The sequence below is a fragment of the Salminus brasiliensis genome, chromosome 2, assembly GCF_030463535.1.
Source record: "Salminus brasiliensis chromosome 2, fSalBra1.hap2, whole genome shotgun sequence".
In the NCBI taxonomy this organism is placed as follows: Eukaryota; Metazoa; Chordata; class Actinopteri; order Characiformes; family Bryconidae; genus Salminus; species Salminus brasiliensis.
The window spans coordinates 38,310,290-38,333,398 of record NC_132879.1 but is presented as its reverse complement, the minus strand read 5'-3'; the positions used below and the strand labels follow the sequence as shown (position 1 = coordinate 38,333,398).

The 23,109-nt window shown below is 40.4% G+C and overlaps 1 protein-coding gene across 2 annotated transcripts in view; it reads left to right on the top strand.

Moving 5' to 3' along the window:
• Positions 1 to 14,413: 14,413 nt before the first annotated feature.
• Positions 14,414 to 23,109, top strand: part of nell2b (neural EGFL like 2b) — a 76,994-nt gene continuing 68,298 nt past the window's right edge. For both annotated transcript variants that reach the window (XM_072672606.1, XM_072672605.1), the window contains exons 1-2: positions 14,414 to 14,771; positions 18,945 to 19,073. In XM_072672606.1, the coding sequence (XP_072528707.1) occupies positions 14,663 to 14,771; positions 18,945 to 19,073 (238 nt within the window). In that variant the 5' untranslated portion in view covers positions 14,414 to 14,662. The remainder of the gene's footprint in view (positions 14,772 to 18,944; positions 19,074 to 23,109) is intronic.

Below are 23,109 nucleotides of genomic sequence, written 5' to 3'. Positions count from 1 at the left end.
CAACAGCTTCAGGACAAAGGTAATGTTAATCAAGAATGTTTTTTTTTTATAAATTGTGATGGAATACTTCTTTTATTCATGTTGATTTATATTCAGATATGCTGCACTTTTGGTTCAAATGAGATTTTACAACAATTTGTTTTGTCTTTACCTAAGACAGACGACCAGAATATGCCAAATAACAGATAAGCTAGTAAATAAGCTCCAGGACGTGTTGTAGGTTATAATTTATAGATATATACTGACAGGTAATCCACTTAAGGGTGTGAGGTGAAAGAGTAAGACAGGGACAGATTATAGTTAGAGTACTGTATAAGAAATTAGGGTAGGCAGTAGTATTTAAGACTAGTGCTTTGGGCCCTGCTTTGTCAATTTTTTTCTGGTTTCTGGTTTTGCCCCTTTTTGGATTTGGTTGCATTTGGTTGACTTTTGGACCGTTTCTGGTTTCTGGTTTCTGGTTTCTGGTTTAGCCCTGCCCATGTCTACTCTGTTAGCTTGGTTAGTTGTGCCTCTATCTATGATTTGTATTACCACCTCTGTGCACACTACTTGCATTTAAGTGTTCTTATTGCTTTACGTCTGCAAGTGTCTGGTTCATCACTTCACCGTTACAACAGGGAAGCAGTAGCTATCTGATACACAAGGTATTTTTTTCCTTAAAAGTATGTGAAGTGCAAACATATTGGCTTTTGGATTGGTGAAATATACTTCCATCAGTTGTCATAGCCTAGTTTAGGGATTTGACTTGCCAGTCATGTCCATGGCAACACGCTCACACCAAGGCACCTATTCTTCATTTAATAAAAAAAAAATACTACTTAATAGGATCATTGTACACTATCATTGTGCAGTATCAGTACTATCATAATATGCATAATATATAATATAATGTATAATATCATATTTTACAAGAATTACCCCTAAAACTCTTTAATGTAAAAACGAAAACAGATTTCTAAAAAGTAATTATTTAAACCATTTAAAATATATAAAGTAAAATTAATCATTGCATAAATATTTAATTAGTGCTAGTCTAATTATACGTGAAATGGAGTTCATCTGAGTGCAGTGAATGTGTCTCAAGTTACTGTAGTATAAAAACACTTGTCTGGAAGGTCCAGTAACTAGTTAATCAATATTCCCATCTACAAATACAAAGACAAAAGAATATTTTGTGCAACATAAAATTCAAGTCACTGGGCATCCTCTGGGGTTGTTCAGTACTGGGGCATTAAGAAATGGAAGGAGTGTGGTTCATGTGTATATCTGCCTAGAGTAGGCCATCCTCACAAACTGAGTGACTGTGCAAGAAGGAGACTAAAGAGGGAGGCCACCAAGACTCCAATGACTACTCTGAAGTAAGTAAGAGCTTCAGCAGCTGAGATGGAAGAGACCCTGTATATACTAATTTATACCCAGGTTCTTCACCAGTCAAAATGTTATGGGAGAGTGGCAAAGAGATTTAACTCTAGACTTCAGTTCACCCAAAGGCATGTGGACTCCAAGGACACATGGAAGAAGGTTCTTGATGTGTTCTTGATACTAGATGTACACCAAACACCATAAAGCACAGGGGTGGCAGCAGGCTTCTTGGCAGCAGGCTTCTTGGCAGCAGGCCCTGAAAGGCTTGTGAAGGTAGAAGGTAAGGTAAATGCTGTAAAGTATAGGAAAACCGATTCAGTCTGCAGGAGAAATGTGACTTGGCTACACAGAAGTGGTTTAAAGACAAATAGGTGAATGTTATGGCGTTGCAAAGTCAAAGTTCAGACCTCCAATAGAGGTCCAATAGAAAATTAGACCCTGTGCAACCTAACTGAGCTTGAGCAGTTTTGCCAAGAGGAATGCCAAGAATAAAATTACAGTGTCCAGATGTGCAAGCTTGATTTAGACTTATCCACACAGACTGCTGTGGCTGTGGCCAAAGGTGCATGTATTAAATACTGACTTGAAGGAAGTGAATATGTATGCAATCAGTTATTTTACGTGAAATATTTTATTTAATTGACATATATTTTTATTTTCACTTTGACATTTAAGAGTTTTATTTGGTAAATTCTTGTAAGACAGTAAAAGGGGAAACACCAGAGGTGGTAAATAACAAAAACAAAAAAAGGTAACAAGAATTTGGTTCAACGGTTTCATATTCTGATGACTACCAAATGCATGTGGTCAAGGTACAACCTGCAAAGGGACATTTAACCAAGTGGCCTGTATGTATATTTCTGACAGTGTTGATTTCTCCAAAAAACATAAGCATTAACCTCAAGTTTTTCCTCTAATAAAGAAAATTCTATAGAAATCATTAAAAGACCAAAATTGTCACAACATGCAACTCATACCTGTACTCATGATCCATTTGTCTGCACTGACTACAATGCAGACTAGAATGCTAAGCTAAACACTGAGGAATAACTATTACATTTACAATTACGGCATTTAGCAGACACTTTTATCCAGAGCGACTTACAAAAGTACTTTGCTGTTTACTCAGAAAATACCTATAGCTAATTTGTATAGACTAGGATCCAAAAATACTATTAGATATTATTCTAAACTATAGTAACAATAAAGATTTCTGTTACCATCTATAAACTAAATAGACTTTTAAAAGCCTACACATGACATTTGCAGGTCTACATGTGACAATCTACCCTGTGACAATCTTGCATCAACTTTTGACAGTCAACTGTTTTCATTGACATAGTTACAGGTGCTAAGACACAATTGGACTTGCTGTTTTACCATCTACAATAGCTAAAGCTTTGAGTCTGGCAAAGTAAAAAGTGGGAGGTATGAGACACTGGAATTGACATTTGACCCTTTGAATGCTCAGCACCGCTGTAGTACAGGCATTGTTGTCCCAAGATGTAATTCAGTAAGACAGGAGGAGAGCTCCAGGTGAAGTGTGTGTGTGTGTGTGTGTTTGTGTGCCTTTAAGCTCTGAACCACAGGTTTAGCTAAAGCAGTTTCTCTGTAAAGAACCAATATTACTTTTTTCTGTTGTAAATGATAGTGTACACATTTTGTAGGTGTTCATGTATACTGTGTTCTCTGCTTAATAATTTAATATTTCATGGCATCACTAAAAATAAATTCACATTCAGTAGACAATCAGTAGAACATTTCTTAGAGTTATACCACATTATTAACTTTTGATATTCCCTCATGTGCATACTAGACACAATCTTCTCACTCTTTTACACACACACACAAATGCCCACGTGCCAGTGGAATTGCTCATGCCGGTTTGCATGACTATGCTTGAGGACCCTTGAGGCAGTGACATGAATATGTTTCTGCTCCATTTAATAAAGATAAATATCCTTCTCTCACGCTCTTTTTGTCTCTCTGTCTCTCTTTCTCCCTCTGTCTTCCTTTATCTCTCTCACTTTCTCTCCAAGTCTGGAAAATATGTAGATCACAGTTAATAGCACAGATAATAATGAGATATGGCTTTGGTCATGAAAACACTCATCCCTGATTAAAAACATCCTTCAAATAGTCTCACACACACACACAAACACACACACACACACACACATACATACACGCAACATACTGTATGAGAGTAAAAGTCAAGCTACATTTTTAAAATACTTCCAGTAGAGATTTATGATCCTGTTTCAAAGTGCTGGAATACATTTAGTCTGTAATGTCATCAGCAAAATATTTTTACACAATAATTCTACTGAATCCAAATACTTCCATATCCAAGATTATTTTATCTTGACGGAATGGAAGAAATTTCTACAGTATAATGTGCAAACACAGTAGTTTTTTATTTAAAAATGTTAAATTACGTATTCCTTACATAATATTAACCATAAACCCCAACATAAACATAGTTTTCATGTGAACATATTTTTACATGTTTTTGTCATTATGTGTTTTCTGAGTATTTCACGTGTTGTGAAAAGACAATATTCTGATTATAAGCATTTGCATTTTAGGAGACCATGTTTAGAATACAAATAAATACACTAAATACAAAATAAAAAACATTAAAACATAAACATGTTAAAGACACCAGCAGTGCTTGTTTATTAATTAGTTTGACATCAGTTCAGACACACTTGTCAGACATGAGTAGACTGATAAATCACTGTGCTGATCAGTTATTTATCTCAGTGTAACTGAGCTCTACTAAAGCATGAGTAGACTGATAAATCACTGTGCCGGTCAGTTATTTATCTCAGTGTTACTGAGCTCTAGTAAAGCCTGAGTAGACTGATAAATCACTGTGCTGATCAGTTATTTATCTCAGTGTTACTGAGCTCTACTAAAGCATGAGTAGACTGATAAATCACTGTGCTAATCAGTTATTTATCTTAGTGTTACTGAGCTCTACTAAAGCCTGAGTAGACTGATAAATCACTGTGCTGATCAGTTATTTACCTCAGTGTTACTGAGCTCTAGTAAAGCCTGAGTAGACTGATAAATCACTGTACTGATCAGTTATTTATCTCAGTGTTACTGAGCTCTGATAAAGCATGAGTAGACTGGTAAATCACTGTGCTGATCAGTTATTTATCTCAGTGTTACTGAGCTCTACTAAAGCATGAGTAGACTGATAAATCACTGTGCTGATCAGTTATTTGTCTCAGTGTTACTGAGCTCTACTAAAGCATGAGTAGACTGATAAATCACTGTGCTGATCAGTTATTTGTCTCAGTGTTACTGAGCTCTACTAAAGCATGAGTAGACTGATAAATCACTGTGCTGATTAGTTATTTATCTCAGAGTTACTAAGCTTTGATAAAGCATGAGTAGACTGATAAATCACTGTGCTGATCAGTTATTTATCTCTGTGTTACTGAGCTCTACTAAAGCCTGAGTAGACTGATAAATCACTGTGCTGATCAGTTATTTATCTCAGTGTTACTGAGCTCCACTAAAGCATGAGTAGACTGATAAATCGCTGTGATAAATCACTGTCCCCCACCTGTACAGACCAGTTATATGCTGTATAATATATTGACTGGTAAGCCTTCACTTGAGTCTCAGCTACTGATCTCTGCATCTCCTCCAAAATAATATTTAGTTTTTCGTGGCTTCCCTCAGAAGTCCCCTTCTTGCTCTGATGCTGACATTTGAGATATGTCCTTGTCTAGTCAGTGCCTGGGTGGCATGAAGCAGCTCTAGATCTTCACAATTGATACATTGCTTACTGGAATATGCAATTAAATATTGTTGGGGAAATCACTGTAACTGAACCCTGGGCCAGTTGGAAGCCAAATGTATCATTATTATGGCAATATCTTTCATCTGTGTAAACAGAACTGGGATTGCACTCCTATGCAAGCAGCATTTTTGGTTAGTCATTTTTGCTACAGAATTTTCAGTTTCATGAAACCAATATCGATTTAATTTATTTGAGGGTCAGTTTTTTGAGATCCCTAGTAATCATGGATTGCTAGATTTTTCATAATGCGAAATAAATGCATGTAGTACAGATTTAGAATTGGCCTGGTGATAATCTGTTACCTGTGATGCCTCTATGTTACCACAAGATGGCGTAACTGCATCATTCTGTTTGCCCCATGCCCTCTGTCCTGACCACTGTTCTCACTGTGAATACTTAAAGGTGCACGTATTTGTCACTGTACAGTGTGGACTGTACAGCGAAATGTGTCCTCTAAGAAGGCAATAGTTGATGATAATATGTCATAGCTCACTGGGCTCATTAGTCAGGACTTAATGATGCTCTTGTTGATGTTTACATTTTAGAGCAGTATTTGCAGTTTTTGAATTTTCAGCAATTGCTTTTTCCTGTGCTGCATTGTAGGCATGGGTTTTGAGATTTAATTTGATGATGGAAAGAGCATCACACTGCTGGACGTGTGAAGACACAGGGCTCCGTACATATGGAGCAAATCTAGAAAATGCTTGACTGCCAAAGCTTATGGAAATTAGGAAGAATTCTTAGTTGAACAATAAAAGGAGAGGATGGAAGTGGAGAGCGGAGGTGGGTTTATATGTCATAAAGAGAATCAAACTAACAAGAACAAGTAAGATTGATAATAGTGTAATAAATAAGCAGATGCATTTTAAAATAAATAAGATTCTTTACAGGAAGCCAGTGAAAATGTTGGAGAACAAATCTAATCCTGCAATGAGAAGCTTTACAGAAGTTTTGGAATTCTGTTCTGTGGAGCAATAAAACAAAACCAGAACTTTTTGGGCTGATCTATGGATCAGCAGTATGAGGAAGAATGAAGCATACTCTGAAAAGAACACATTGTCTACAGTAAAGCCTGGCAGTGGATCTGTGATGTGATGCTAAGGGGCTACTTTGCTTCCTTTGGTGATGGAAGCCTGCAGCATGTGAAAGGGTAAGATGGATTCAACCAAGTATCAGGAAATCCTAGGATAACATCATGCCTTCTATGAAGCTTGGGCATCATTAGACCATCCAACAGAACAATGATCCCAAGCATACCTCAAAGTCCACCAAGGCTTGGTTTCAGAAGTAGTCTGAAAAGGTTTTTGAGTGGTCATCACAGTCACCTGACTTGAACCCCATAGAAAACCTTTGGTGGGATTTGAAGAAGGCAGCTGCAGCAGCAAACTCAAAAACATCAGTGAACTGGAGGTCACTGCCCATGAGGAATGCTTTCAAAAGCTCATGTCTGGCTATGCATGTCTGCAGCAGGTCATAACAGCAATTGGAGTGCTCTACTATGTACTAAAGACACTGGTCATGAAGGGGTTGAATAATTCAGACACTGTGGTAGTCATTAAAAGTAGCATTTAGTGTGGAGAAAGAGCTTGTTATATTAGTTGTGTTGAGCTGTTTAAATAGTTCTGGCTTGATTTGTTTATTGCGAACAGCTGAAAGCAATTTCTGCTAATAAACCTAATGTGCAATGGGGGTTGAATATGTTTGATTGTAACTGTATTGGGGGCAATTTAGCATAGCCAATTCACCTACAATGTGTTTGTGGAGTACCCAAAGGAAACCCATGTGGACATGAGGAGAACACATTAAACCTCACAAACAGAGACCAGGATAAGGATTGGAGCTGTACGGTATGTTGATCCTCCACAATGCAATATGATGCACTTTTAACAATGCCAAATGATATACCTTTAACAAAAGGCCCCACCTTTAACAGACATGCCTAGCATGACTAGATTAACATTGTAAGAGTGTAACTTAACTTTCGAAGAGGGTAAACTGTAAAACATATTTAAGCATATAAAAGCTTTGTGATTTCAGCTACAGTTATTACACACCTTAACACTTCAAGGCTTCTTACACACTAAGGTGTATTGCTTAGTAACTACAGGGACTTCTGTAAAAACTGGTGGAGCTATTCTTTGGTAATAGAACACCTTTGGCCTGCCGGTAGGCCATAGGCTTTTTAAGGGTTTTTTTTGTCAGCCTTTCAACTCAGGTTTAAGTCTCATATTTGTATGTAAAACTGGATATATCCCACATATTACTCAATTAGGTGAATATTTGTAATAATTTTCCAGATCTTTAAGTGGATTCTAATAACAATTGAGTTTAGTATGTTTCCATTGACAAATGGAAAGTGAGCAATGCAAACACTTTGAGTAAAGTGCACACCTTTCCCATGGCCTCTGGCACCATCTATTTGTATACTGGGTGTGCCTTTCTCCCTATACTCGCAATCAGTGTGTAGTCGTTCTCCACAGGCTACCCTCTCTTGAGTATTCGGTTATATACTACATCAAGATTGACTGCCTGGGCTCAATATTAAAGGCTGTAAAAGCAAGTTATCATTTGCATGAGTTTGACTAATAACAGTGAAATATTGTTTCAGAATTGGTGTTTGTTGTTTTAAATATAATTGATCATTTAAAAGACCAAATGCTTTTACATAATCTTGGAAAGCAATGGCAAGATTTCCTTTACCTTAAATTGCATTGCTAGGTTGAAACAACAAGCACTATATAGCAAAATTAACTTGTGGAGAGGAATCTAAAGCCAAACTAGACTTAAAGTCATGAGAACCTGAAGTTGGCTTTTTTTTGAATTAGTTTTTGAATTAGAGCATGCTACCTTTACCTTTGGTGTGGTGTAGAACAATGATTTTGAGAAATGAACATTGGGGGGAAAGGTAAAACATGTTTAGCAATATTTCATCATCATTTGTATCATTGTATTTCTCTTATGACTGTCAGCAGCTCTTACATTTTGCTTACCTTACCAAGTTGTGTTTATTTTATTGTATTACAATATACATATAATATACATAGGCTGTATGTGTGTGTGTGTGGGGGGGGGGGTGTACTGTGTGTGTGTGAGTAAGGATGCTTGTTAGATAAGGAGGCATGCTGGCTTCTTCCAGCAGGTGGTGAAGTGAAGAAGCCATCACATAGATGAATTAAAACCATAAACAAGCCACTGAGGCTTCTGCAGTTGTGCCACCAGCTGCCTCCTGCTGTTTTAAACATCTACAAGAATGGAACACAAACTATGAACACTTTGTGAGAACAAACTCCTCAAGAATGCTCCTGTGTTTGTATTCAGATCAAGGCATTATATACAGCATGTTGATACAACGTTTGACTGAAAATGTGTACTGATGATGTTATTATGGAACATGTTATTTTGTAGTAGGGAACCCTTAGGTTCTTGACATCTTTCAGAGGAAGCCTATGGAAGTCTGGGATTTAGATGATGTTTAGATAATTTTATTAAATAAAATAATGTTTGTGTTTATACTCTGCAAGTAGAACACTATTAGTCGTATACCATTTAGATGTCATTGTAAGCAGCAGCAGCTCTGAGCCAGAGCTCCTTGCTATATGAGTCACTGTTAAACTGCTACGTACAAGGTTACAAACATGCAGTTTCTTTTTAAAAGTCATGAAGTGTTGCTACTTTATTAAAACATGATGTTTTCTGCATAATTCTTACCTGTTGATTCTCCACACAATTCCACAGATGTCATTCTGCTCAGTAACAGCCTAGAACTGCGACCCTGCACTTGTGAAAGGGTTGACTGGCATTTTCTCACCGGCACCGCTACTGACGCAGGGGTTGTTTACTTTGCCATGGTGATACCACTGCCAATCATCCTGTGATCTGACACACTTGCAGTTCTCAGCAGACTGCAGCTCACAATAAACTGCATTAGTATATAAATTTACATTGAATATATATGACATTGCATATCCATAACCATTGCATAAATTTTTTTGAAATAGCATTTTTAAAAATCAAATTTAAAAGCGGTCGAAGGGAGCTTTAAGGGTGCCATTTTCTAGCCGAATCTCCTTTTGAATATCTTCTGATGAACCTTGAATTGATCTTTTTGTCTAGAAAAGAACTAAATGAAAGCTGTTCCCTGACTTTTTTTTAGTTATTGCAGTGATGAATTTAAGTGTTTACCCACTGACTCCTCCTTAGTGTCATTAATATTTGCCATCCTGCTGTGTTATTCTAAAGCAATTACATAATACATTTACAGTTAGTTTTATAATACATTATATCTACATTTGTTTAAGTCTGCAGTCTCATCTGTGTTTTCCAAAGCATCATTCCTTGAAAACTTAGGCTCATTTAGATTGTTTTAATGAGCTATAAATGAAAAGTTCTTAGTATAAAATGACAGCATGCTTTTATTACTCCTGGTGATATCTGTGACTGGTGGGATTAAGGGTGTGTCTTTCCTGTGAAGCTGCTAAAATCCCAGCGAAAAACCTGAGTTCTTTTGAGGCCTCTCCTGTATATCAGCTGTGCGCTCATACATCACCGAGACACACACTTCAGTCAGCCTGCACTCCAGAGCATTCCTCCGTGTGCAGCTTTATGAAGCACTCGAGCCAGAATGGAGGACATGGCTTCCCCTGTGTATTCAGTTTTATGTTGCCATCTGTCTGCCTGCAACACCTCCAGCCATAATGCCAGCTACTGGAGGACACACACTGATGAGACCAGTGATTAGAAATCAGCACGAAATTCACCTCTCTCTCTCTTTCTCTCTCTCTCTCTCTCTCTCACTGTCTGTCTTGCTCTCCTTCACTCTATCACTTTCTCTCCATGTCTCTTCCTCTCCCTTTCTGTCTATCAGTTTTCCTTACACTCTCTCTCTCCCTCACTATATTCCTCTTTGGTGCTCTGTGCCACTCACCCCATCTCTCTCTCACTCTGATGTCTTAGAGATGTTACGTCTCTTTATCCACAGTGTTAATAAATAATAACTTGTGGTGATGTTGTGTAACCATATATTTTTAAAGCCAGTATGGATTGCTGAGTGAAATATAGTGCTGGCGATAAATAGGTGCAGATATGGCAGTGACAAAAGTGGCAAGAACGTAAACACACACAGCCCAGTCGCTACCATCATCATTATTGTTGTCTTCATTAATTCTGTATGACCTATTTGTTCTTCTGAATTTGGATTCAGAAGTTATGGAATAAATTAATAGAATAGTGGAAAACAAAGACATGTAGGGGTTTCTGCTGAAGCCGTAATGTCTTTCAGTAAAATATTGCACTGTGTGTTTTATTTCTCCTGCCAGACGGTGTGCATCACCCCATTTGTTTTAAGGATGTCATTATACTTGCTTCTACAGCGTATCACAAAACACATGGTCTCAATGACTGGATATATGAGATTAATAAAATATTTGAGCATAATGATAAATATGCTGATAAACAGGTCAATTCACTTACGACTTCATGCATTTTTCTTGTTCTATATATTTCTATCACGTGGCCTTGTGTCGTATAGCTTAATTACTCAACTCTGTTCACAAGGGTTGTTCCCCAATCCCTCTGTGCTCTGTGCGGGTCAAGAGTGGACGAATATTGTAATTACACTGCGGGAGAGGTCATGGGGTGGGGCAAGGCTCTAGTGCCCTCATCCATCACTCCTCTGGAGGCCTTGCTGTTAAAATGTTGAGTTGTTCGGAGGAGCAAGCTGTGAGTGTGTATGTGTAAGTGTGTGTGTGTCTGTCCTGTGGAATGGCAATGAGGCTTGTGTGTTACTGCTGCAAGATCATCAGCAGGTAACAGATGTGAGCTTAATGCCATCTGACAGTGCTGGAAGCCGACAGTCAACCCACGTATTAGATCTGCTTTAGATTGCATGGAGGCTTCATCAGTCAAGCTGTTCATGCAGAATATATGGATTTCTACATTAATGACTTCTGCTATGCACTGAAGATCTACTGCAAGGCCTCAGTGACCAAAGGTCGCAACCATCAGAGCAAGGACAAGTCATATGTTATGTCCGATCATTTCAGAGGGCAGAAGATTGATTAGTCGATTGGTTATCATTTGTCTTTTTTGGAAACATATGTACAGTTGTGGACCAAACAAAGAGTGGGAATGACTTAGAGCATTGCATCATTCGGACAAAGGAACTGAATAATAATAAGTAATATTTCATTGTATATCTCTTGCTGGCAACAGCTGCATTAAGCCAGTGATCCACTGACATCGTCAAACTGTTGCATTCTTCTTTTGTGATGCTTTGTCAGGATTTCAGTTGTTGTTTGGGGGGTGGTCTTCCTCCAATCTGCTGTTCAGGGAGTGAAATTGATGCTGTTGGGTTAAGATAATTGTCTTGCTTCATGATACAGGTCCTCTTGATTAAATCGGATGTATTTCTATGTAAATTGGCTTCTATAGACTTCTGATATAATGAGTCACATCATCAATTAATATCAGTGAGCCCACATCAGCAGCCGGAGCCCTGAGAGAGCACAATTAGCCTTGCTCTCCTCAGGTGGGTAGATGGCCCTCTCGTTCCCTGCAACACTCCAGTGTGATGCTGCTCGGGCCGGCACGGGTGTCTGCTAGCCGATCTATCAGAGCTGGGTACCAGTTGCTTTCCTCTGAGCACCTTGGTTGCCCAATAATGCTGCTTTGACAGCAGTTCCAAAAGAGTTGGTGGCTGATTGCGCAATTCTCTGGTCTTCATATTGGTTTTGCCTTTTTTAGCAAATGCAGTCTTCACAGATGAAACCCAGGGCTATATGGTGAGACTACAAAATGTTGCTTCACTATAAGCACTATAAGAACTATAAGTTCTTCTGAATTTTGAAGTAATTACTGGAAATTTGTTTTCCCTTTGCTGCAGTAACTGCCTCTACTCTTTTAGAAAGGCTTGGGGGGGGGGGGGGTATTGAGTATAAGGTTTAAGGTATTGATTAAGCTAATAGAAAGCTTTGCTTTTGAAGAATTCTTGATCAAATCTTTGATTGTGTGTTTAGGCCGCTGAGTCCTAAATGTTTAAAACTGAAACCCTTCTGTTCTGACCCCTCCATATCCCCTCCATATGTGCACATCAGACATTTGATGCCAAGGCAACATCAGCAACAACCTCCCCTTAAGCAACATCCGCCCCTGAGTGCTTTTTCAAGGGCACCCTGACAGCACTGCATACAGCCTACAGCGGCATCACATGGAGGCTTTTTCCTACGGTGAAATTCAATAGCACAAATTATCACTATTGACACACCAATGTGCGTCATCTGCCAGATTGCTCTTTCGTATTTAGCATTTTAAACTGCATCAGATATGAAACATTGGAACACAGCTTGGAAGACCCAGCACTAAGATCATTTCCTGGCAATTTAAAAGTGGATTTTATTGTCAAAATGGGCGGATTTGGATGTAGTCCATGCAAGTATTGTTCATGCATTAAAAAGGGTATGAATACAGAGGAAGCATTGCAGGTTTTTATTTCACACGGACAAACTTACCTCCGCTTACTACATATTCAAAAGAGGAAACAGGTGTTTTTGGATGAATCAGATTCTTAAAGGACTGAAGCACTTTTTAAGGGAAGAATTGCCAGCACTGTCACTGACTGTTGGTTTTTGGGATTTTCCCTCACAGCTAATCATCATCAGCAGCTATTTAATCCACAGATTAGGTAGATTACAATAACGTTAATAAATAAAGTCCCTACACAATATAGCTGAGAATGCAGACAGCTGAGCTGAGCATGGGATATGCATATGGAAAACTGAATCAGCATGCAGAATTGTGCACTGTGCTGGCTGCAGGGAGAAATGACCTGTGGAAGAGTTGATGATCAGTCTACTCCTCTGTTTCTACCATGCCACCATCCTCACTCCAATTTAACCCCAAGGTCTGAACCAGGTTTTCTAATGGTCTTGTTTAGAGTGTTAGTGTCCTTCGCTGTAACACTGCTGTCCCAGCACATAACAGCATAAAAACTAGCACTAGCACCACAGACCCATAGAAAGATCTCAGCAGCAGACCTGCCGTACCAAAGGACCTCAGCCTCTTCAAGAAGTACAGTTGCCTCTGGCCCTTCTTGTACAGCCTGTTTACATTCACTTCCCATTTCAATTTGTCACACAGTTGCACACACAGACACTTGTAGGTGTTAACCACCGCAGTGTTCTCACCCTGGGAAGTGACAGGGGGCAAAGAAAATTCACCACAACCTACCTGGTGTTGAGCAGGAGATTGTTGCGCTGACTCCAGTCCACAAAGCTGTTAACCAGGCCCCTGTAGCCCTGAGAGAAAGAACAGTCCCCTGTGGAACACTGCTGTTTATAGTCTGCTCTGACACACAGTTCTCGAGCCCCACATACTAGGGCTAGCTGGTCAGGTAGTTGGTGATGCAGGACACCATGGCAGATCACGCAGTTATCCTCCTTAACCCACACATGCGGCTGATTTTAAGGAATCCAGTGCTACAACCACCTGTGTTCTGAGGTGACCTAGGACATGCCTCTCTGACCTCAGTACTAGGCCTGTTGTTATTCACGTTCTTGGAGTACCTTGTCTTAGGGGTTGGATTTATGTAGGAGGCCTTGCAAAGCTACTGGTCTACACAGGCCTTTAGCGCATTAGTGCTGATACTGTTGATGTAGCACCCTTGTCACCTGGTCGGCTGTGATGTGGAGGTCCAGGTTCCCACTTCATGGGCTCCCCTCAGCCAGGTTATAGCCTAATACTTCCTTCTTTTCAGTTAAAAGCAACCTGATTGGGTCATTTTGATTACATTTACCTTGAAAAGCAAAATATCAACAACAACAACAACAACAACAGATTCTGATCAAGGTCTTATTTCTAAATAACGTCTAAATAATGTTTTCACCTTAACCCTCAAACCCTCAAACATTACAAAAGGTCTTTGTTATCTTTTTGTCCAAAAAAAGCCAGTGATCGTACCAGTGTCCACCGGAAGGGGACATGAGTGAGCAGGCTTTGGGGCGCGTCTCTCAGGACTCCTATGTGGCCGGCATTATATTTTCCAGCCTATTTTCCGACAACCCCCGGCTCCTGCGCTGGGATTGGTCAGTACCATAGACTGTCTGATGAGAATGAACTATTAGCCTATCACAGCGTTGGAGCCGATTCTCCATTGGCCAACCCTGACGAAGTAGGCGGGACTTTGTGGAAAACGGGTGGGAAAACAAAACACCTCCTCAGTCTGAGGTAGCTCAACCCCACTTTCTGCGCGCGCGTGTGTGTGTGTGTGTGTCACCGTGAAGGAGGGATGGTGCTCCTCCGCCCTGCAGTGGACTGGTCTTTGTGAACTGAGCTCGTCTGCCTGGTTGCGCTGAATTTGTAGACTGTAGGTTTCGTGTCGTCTTGCCTCGCCCCATGTTTCTCTCTGTGGATCCTAAAGTTCAAGCCGCCTGTTAGAACCTGCTGCGTGGTCATGCGTAGTTCGGCGCGTCTCAGGATTTATCAGTGATGCGGACTCACTTGCAAGGACGAACAAATGGACTAGCCGTTGCTCCCCTTTCCTTCACGATGGGACTATTGCAACTTTGTTTTCTGCTCTTAGTCAGTGTGTTATCGGGTAAGACACACATTAAGCGGTGTTCTGTCTGTCTGCCGCACAGGCTGGAGCTGCTCGGTGTTTAGGTGAAGTGATGTTAGGGTTCACTGTGGGCGATATGGATATGAATATAGATATGAATATAGATATGGATATAGATATGGATATGGATGGGAATAACTGACTTTAGTCTGCTGCGTGTATCTATAATGTAGCTATGTAATGTACCGTGTTAACATGCCGTTTCAGAAGAACCCCCCCTGTGCTCGCTTCTGTTTGTTGATCAGTTTCAGGCTTCACTCGGGGGGTTTGTTCCCACTTTCGCGTCGATTCTGCTTTGGTTTGTTGCATCTTTTTAAGGGATTGCTCGTACTTCGGTTTATGTTCCAGATTGATTCCGTTTTTAATTTCAGGTTAATGTTCGTTGGTTTTGGTTCTAGCTCGTGTTTCTGTGTCACTTTCAGGTTTTGGGGTTGACCTTCTCCTTTTGGGGGGTTGTGAACTTGACTCTACTGTTCAGTGTTGAATTGGGGGATCCTGCTTTTCAGTGTCAGGGTTTTGGGAGTTTGGGGGATCCTGCTTTTCAGTTTCAGGGTTTTGGGAGTTTGGGGGATCCTGCTTTTCAGTTTCAGGTTTTAGGAGTTTGGGGATCCTGCTTTTCAGTTTTAGGGTTTTGGGAGTTTGGGGGATCCTGGTTTTCAGTTTCAGGGTTTTGGGAGTTTTGGGGATCCTGGTTTTCAGTTTCAGGGTTTTGGGAGTTTGGGGGATCCTGCTTTTCAGTTTTGGGAGTTTTGGGGATCCTGCTTTTCAGTTTCAGGGTTTTGGGAGTTTGGGGGATCCTGCTTTTCAGTTTCAGGTTTTAGGAGTTTGGGGGATCCTGCTTTTCAGTTTCAGGGTTTTGGGAGTTTGGGGGATCCTGGTTTTCAGTTTCAGGGTTTTGGGAGTTTTGGGGATCCTGCTTTTCAGTTTCAGGGTTTTGGGAGTTTGGGGGATCCTGCTTTTTTAGTTTTGGGAGTTTTGGGGATCCTGCTTTTCAGTTTCAGGGTTTTGGGAGTTTTGGGGATCCTGCTTTTCAGTTTCAGGGTTTTGGGAGTTTGGGGGATCCTGCTTTTCACTTTCAGGGTTTTGGGAGTTTGGGGATCCTGCTTTTCAGTTTCAGGGTTTTGGGAGTTTGGGGGATCCTGGTTTTCAGTTTCAGGGTTTTGGGAGTTTTGGGGATCCTGCTTTTCAGTTTCAGGGTTTTGGGAGTTTGGGGGATCCTGCTTTTCAGTTTTGGGAGTTTTGGGGATCCTGCTTTTCAGTTTCAGGGTTTTGGGAGTTTGGGGGATCCTGCTTTTCAGTTTCAGGGTTTTGGGAGTTTGGGGATCCTGCTTTTCAGTTTCAGGGTTTGGGAGTTTTGGGGATCCTGCTTTTCAGTTTCAGGTTTTGGGAGTTTGGGGGATCCTGCTTTTCAGTGTCAGGGTTTTGGGAGTTTGGGGGATCCTGCTTTTCAGTGTCAGGGTTTTGGGAGTTTGGGGGATCCTGCTTTTCAGTGTCAGGGTTTTGGGAGTTTGGGGGATCCTGCTTTTCAGTTTCAGGGTTTGGGAGTTTTGGGGATCCTGCTTTTCAGTTTCAGGGTTTGGGAGTTTTGGGGATCCTGCTTTTCAGTTTCAGGTTTTAGGAGTTTGGGGGATCCTGCTTTTCACTTTCAGGGTTTTTGGAGTTTGGGGGATCCTGCTTTTCACTTTCAGGGTTTTGGGAGTTTTGGGGATCCTGCTTTTCAGTTTCAGGTTTTAGGAGTTTGGGGGATCCTGCTTTTCAGTTTCAGGTTTTAGGAGTTTGGGGGATCCTGCTTTTCAGTTTCGGGTTTTGGGAGTTTTGGGGATCCTGGTTTTCAGTTTCAGGGTTTTGGGAGTTTGGGGGATCCTGCTTTTCAGTTTTGGGAGTTTTGGGGATCCTGCTTTTCAGTTTCAGGGTTTTGGGAGTTTGGGGGATCCTGCTTTTCAGTTTCAGGTTTTAGGAGTTTGGGGGATCCTGCTTTTCAGTTTCAGGGTTTTGGGAGTTTGGGGGATCCTGGTTTTCAGTTTCAGGGTTTTGGGAGTTTTGGGGATCCTGCTTTTCAGTTTCAGGGTTTTGGGAGTTTGGGGGATCCTGCTTTTTTAGTTTTGGGAGTTTTGGGGATCCTGCTTTTCAGTTTCAGGGTTTTGGGAGTTTTGGGGATCCTGCTTTTCAGTTTCAGGGTTTTGGGAGTTTGGGGGATCCTGCTTTTCACTTTCAGGGTTTTGGGAGTTTGGGGATCCTGCTTTTCAGTTTCAGGGTTTTGGGAGTTTGGGGGATCCTGGTTTTCAGTTTCAGGGTTTTGGGAGTTTTGGGGATCCTGCTTTTCAGTTTCAGGGTTTTGGGAGTTTGGGGGATCCTGCTTTTCAGTTTTGGGAGTTTTGGGGATCCTGCTTTTCAGTTTCAGGGTTTTGGGAGTTTGGGGGATCCTGCTTTTCAGTTTCAGGGTTTTGGGAGTTTGGGGATCCTGCTTTTCAGTTTCAGGGTTTGGGAGTTTTGGGGATCCTGCTTTTCAGTTTCAGGTTTTGGGAGTTTGGGGGATCCTGCTTTTCAGTGTCAGGGTTTTGGGAGTTTGGGGGATCCTGCTTTTCAGTGTCAGGGTTTTGGGAGTTTGGGGGATCCTGCTTTTCAGTGTCAGGGTTTTGGGAGTTTGGGGGATCCTGCTTTTCAGTTTCAGGGTTTGGGAGTTTTGGGGATCCTGCTTTTCAGTTTCAGGGTTTGGGAGTTTTGGGGATCCTGCTTTTCAGTTTCAGGTTTTAGGAGTTTGGGGGATCCTGCTTTTCACTTTCAGGGTTTTTGGAGTTTGGGGGATCCTGCTTTTCACTTTCAGGGTTTTGGGAGTTTTGGGGATCCTGCTTTTCAGTTTCAGGTTTTAGGAGTTTGGGGGATCCTGCTTTTCAGTTTCAGGGTTTTGGGAGTTTTGGGGATCCTGCTTTTCAGTTTCAGGGTTTTGGGAGTTTGGGGGATCCTGCTTTTTTAGTTTTGGGAGTTTTGGGGATCCTGCTTTTCAGTTTCAGGGTTTTGGGAGTTTGGGGGATCCTGCTTTTCAGTTTCAGGGTTTTGGGAGTTTGGGGGATCCTGCTTTTCAGTTTCAGGGTTTGGGAGTTTTGGGGATCCTGCTTTTCAGTTTCGGGTTTTGGGAGTTTGGGGGATCCTGCTTTTCAGTGTCAGGGTTTTGGGAGTTTGGGGGATCCTGCTTTTCAGTGTCAGGGTTTTGGGAGTTTGGGGGATCCTGCTTTTCAGTGTCAGGGTTTTGGGAGTTTGGGGGATCCTGCTTTTCAGTTTCAGGGTTTGGGAGTTTTGGGGATCCTGCTTTTCAGTTTCAGGGTTTGGGAGTTTTGGGGATCCTGCTTTTCAGTTTCAGGTTTTAGGAGTTTGGGGGATCCTGCTTTTCACTTTCAGGGTTTTTGGAGTTTGGGGGATCCTGCTTTTCACTTTCAGGGTTTTGGGAGTTTTGGGGATCCTGCTTTTCAGTTTCAGGTTTTAGGAGTTTGGGGGATCCTGCTTTTCAGTTTCAGGGTTTTGGGAGTTTTGGGGATCCTGCTTTTCAGTTTCAGGGTTTTGGGAGTTTGGGGGATCCTGCTTTTTTAGTTTTGGGAGTTTTGGGGATCCTGCTTTTCAGTTTCAGGGTTTGGAAGTTTGGGGGATCCTGCTTTTCAGTTTTGGGGTTTGGGAGTTTTTGGGGATCCTGCTTTTGAGTTTCAGGGTTTGGGAGTTTGGGGGATCCTGCTTTTCAGTTTCAGGGTTTGGGAGTTTTGGGGATCCTGCTTTTCAGTTTCAGGTTTTGGGAGTTTGGGGATCCTGCTTTTCAGTTTCAGGGTTTGGGAGTTTTGGGGATCCTGCTTTTCAGTTTCAGGTTTTGGGAGTTTGGGGGATCCTGCTTTTCAGTGTCAGGGTTTTGGGAGTTTGGGGGATCCTGCTTTTCAGTGTCAGGGTTTTGGGAGTTTGGGGGATCCTGCTTTTCAGTGTCAGGGTTTGGGGTTGACTCTCATTTTTAGTTTTAGGTTTTAGGGTTAACTCCGTTTCTCAGTTTCAGGTTTTGGGATTGCCTCAAATTTTAGGGTTAACTCTGCTTTCTATTTTTAGGTGTTGGGAATGATTCTGCTTTTAAGTTCTTGGTTTTGATCCTGCTTTTTATTTCAGTTGTTTTTTCTTCAGTTTCAGGTTTTGGGGTTGATCCAGCACTACGCATTGACTTCTTTGAGGAGCTGAATGTTGACGAGTCTTATGCAGGAGTTTCCCAAGTCCAGGGCTTTCACAATGAGAGCAGAGCCTTTCAGTTTAAAGGTAGGATCTGGAGTTTTAATTCTCCACCACATAATGCTCATTAGCAAACCACTCATGCAGTCACTTCTCTCTGTAAAATGTCCTGTGGGAGGTCACTGTTTCATTTTTAAAATGAATTCCAAAATGAGATTGAAGTGGTCAATCCACAGCAAACATCTGGTTGAAAAGCTGCCAGCCAGGCGGTGGTGTGCAGCTGCTTGGAACGGCATAGTTTTGCCCTCCACTTAATCTTAATCTCTCATGAAAAATGGATCACAACAACAGCAAAACAGCAGGCAGCATGGTAAACAGGTTAACAGCCATCCGTGCTGCTCCAGTAGCCCATCCATTAATGCACAGTAACAACTACCATATGCAGGGCATGTGGTGCTGCATGTCTAGGCCATGAATTCCACCTTGAGGCATTGGGTATTTTTCCTGTGACCTTCTACATGCGAGTATGCTTTTGCAGTCAAAATACAGTTTATATCCGCTGTTTAAAACAGATAAGGATTTGTATAATCAGGCACAACTACAACAAAAGTATTCCTTTAAATGTTATTAGCATGTACTTAAAGCAGATTTGTTATTATTCATGTCAGATTAGCATGTTCATTTGATGTACGATAAACAATAAATCCTTCTGTCGTTTAAGCTAGTTCTTAGCCCTGATGAAACGCAGGTGACGGCAGCCTAATACTTTGTGCAAATATTTAACCATTGTAATTAATAATGGTATGCTTCATGCATGATTTTGTTTGATTTGAATTACATGATTTTGTAATTTCCAGCTTGGTGCTCAATCAATATTGTCTCAGTAGTAATTTTGTTGTGTTCTGCACTAATACTGAATCAGTGCCGATACTACAGTGTTGGTATTAATAATACAAAACCCCAATACCATGAAACGGATTCTGACACGAGCAAAATGTGAGTAGAATGTAGAGTGGAGTGAGTGCAAAATCTGTAATGTAGAGCTGGGTAATATGACAATATTTTATCATATTGTGATCAATTGTGTTATTGTGATGCACAATATGCATTTCTAAGCATATCGAGGATACTGTTAGTTCTTAAAGAACACTGATCAGGTTTCATTACAAGCAGTGTAATTAGACTGGTTTAATTAGATAAAGTGCAGCAGATGTTGAATAAGAATCACTGTACTCAGTACGGGAAATTATCTGAACAGTAGGTTTTTAGAAGTGTGTCGCTACTGATGTGTTTAGGCTGTGATTAAATTATGTATCTTGATAAATATTGTGAAAAATGTCTTTAAATATTGTGATGTTTTGTATTTTACCATATCACCCAGCCTTACTTTGAATAAAATCTTTTTACATTTTCTTCCATTTAAAGTTAAGAAAGTTTAGTTGTTTACATGTAAATAGCTTGAAACCAACATTATTCAACCTGTAAATGCTGGTATTTTATGTAAATTCAATTAAATTTGTGGCACAGAACACTGACTTACCAAAAAAAATGTGTAATGAGTGAAAAAATCATACGTTTATAGGTTTAATAGGTACATATTGTCGCTGTCCATCTCCAAAATGGAAACTTTACAGGAAAAGTATAAAAATGTAGCTACATGGTTTTCATTGGACAGCAGATATATCAAGTGCTTAGGTTAGATATAGTAGTAATCTTAGATATATTAGAAGATGATTAGGTATCATATCGTAAAGTAATATTGGTGCATCCCTGTTATTAGAAATAGCACTCCCCACCAACTGTTTTGCCTCACAAAAACCAATCTGCAATGCAACTAAAAAATGAACTCACAACACATCTGATGATATCGTTTGATTTACTGCTGCTGTAGATAATCACTGCGCATAGGACTGCCTACCAACTGGCTGATGCTTGTAAAGAGCAGGATTTAAAAGGCGCAGCGATGCAGGGAAGCCATCAACTAGCTCAGGACAAAATGGAAAATGAAAACTCAGTGATGAAGAGATAGCAGTGTTAATAAATGAAGTTATTTTATGCTCAGGGGGCAGTAATTCTCATTTTAATCCTGCTAAAAGAATAGAATTAAGGAAACGATAACCTGGACAACAGACACACATTGAGGTTACCTCACAGCATAAGAATTTAAATAGTGCTGTTCTGATGATCTGTGTTCTTTCAGTATGTGTGCAAGGTCTAAAGTCAGTTATCTTAATTATGCATGCTGCTTAACCTGAAATGAGGGGCTCATCTGTGAATGCAGAGGGAGGGTGGTGTCTAGAAGGGAACAGAGAGATTACAGTAGGCGGTATCTTTTAAAGGTTAAAAACGAGCATTAAACTAAGGAAGCTTCATTATCACATGAGGGAATTAACATGAGTGACAAAATAGGTCATTTACATCGAAATTATTCAACCCTATATGACTCCTTAGCATTTTTTTTCAAACTTCCAGCAATAAACCAATTAAAACAATACTATAACAAGGGATCTCTCCTGCAGTCCACTACTGCAGTCTGAGAATGATTCAACCCCCTGAACAGAATCCTTCATAAGTTCACACATTTGCAAATCCGGTGTTCATTCATTAGTTGCACCAGGTGTGCCTGAGGTGAAATGCATCAATTACCTGAACTGGCTAGGGGTTTAATGATGTTTGATTGCAATTTAGAAATATGGCTAAGTCAAGAGAGTTGTTTAGAAAGTTGAGAGAAGAGATAATTGCCTTGCACAAACAAGAAAAGGGATGCAAAAAGAGAGCAAAACACTGAATGTTCCTAGAGATACAGCTGGAAGTATAGCTCGCATGTTCAACCCATATAAATGGGTTAATAAAAGTCATGGAAATTTTGGGATCCTGTTCTGTAAAGTGATGAAACAAAACTGGAACCTTTTGGGCCTATGGATCAGCGGTAGGGCAGTAGGGCGCCTACTAGGGCTGGTCGGTATGACCAAAAGTGTGCGTCACTGTGTTTTTGTTTTTTTCAATTTGCCCATAAACAACAATTTGCCAGTTAAACAAACTTTATAAATGCACTAACAAATTGGCTACTTTTTAAACTAGAATGCTGTTAGAAAGCGTTGTCCTGTCTTTATAGGTTAACAGTGGCTTACTTTACTACAAATACACACACACACACACACACACACACACATATATATATATATATATATATATATAATGATCAAAATAATCAATAAATATCTGTACTTTGTCATAGAATATGCAATAAGTTATAGCAATAACTTGTAATAAGCAAAATGTTGGTCGTTATTCAAATCTGATTTCTAGCAGATTTAATCCATTAGCTGCAGCTCAGCTATGTTTAGAGTAAGCTCCCAAGGCCTTTTTGGCTTTCTTTGCCTGGGGCGTGTCAGTAACTTTGGGCTCCACTTCAGTGCTACAGCTTGATGTCTCATGTGATTCCGTCATCTCAGATGTCACTCTGGTATTGACTTGGGGCTTGTCGTCTGCACTGATGAAGCCCATCTTGAACAGGGGGTCCAAACTATATGCCATAGATTGCAGCTCCTAAGTAGTTTTATCCTTTACATTTCTAATTAGTATAGTTCAAAATCATGTCTGTGTCTTCCTTTTGACTTAGCAGCATTGAAGTGTTCAAGGAGTGAAGAACTGGCTTGATATAGGTTATTATAATTGACAGATTTCAGGATGTCTGTATCTTACCAGGTTGGAAAAGGATGCCTCATCTTCTTGCCTCTTGTAGACAGGTTCCTCCTGCTGCTCTAGATTGTCATCTGTCTGGAACCCCACCTTGTTTGATATTCTGATACGAGGTAATGTGTTGTTAGATCGAGTACCCTTTTGGCGTTCGCAAGAGCACCTCTTCCACCCTTCCAGCTGAGTAAGAAGTAGCCAACCTGCCATATTCTTGCAGTCATCTGCAACACATTCGATGCATTCTTTCTTTTTCACAGGTTTTACACTGGTGGTGTGCCCTCTAGTTTGAAATTGATGGAACCTTTAATAATGCATTGCCTATAAAGATTTTGTGAAGGACAGGGTGTTTAGTAAAAGCTTATTTAATATACATTGGCATGTAAATGTTTGGGCACCCCGCTCTAAATATCTGTTGTATACTGTA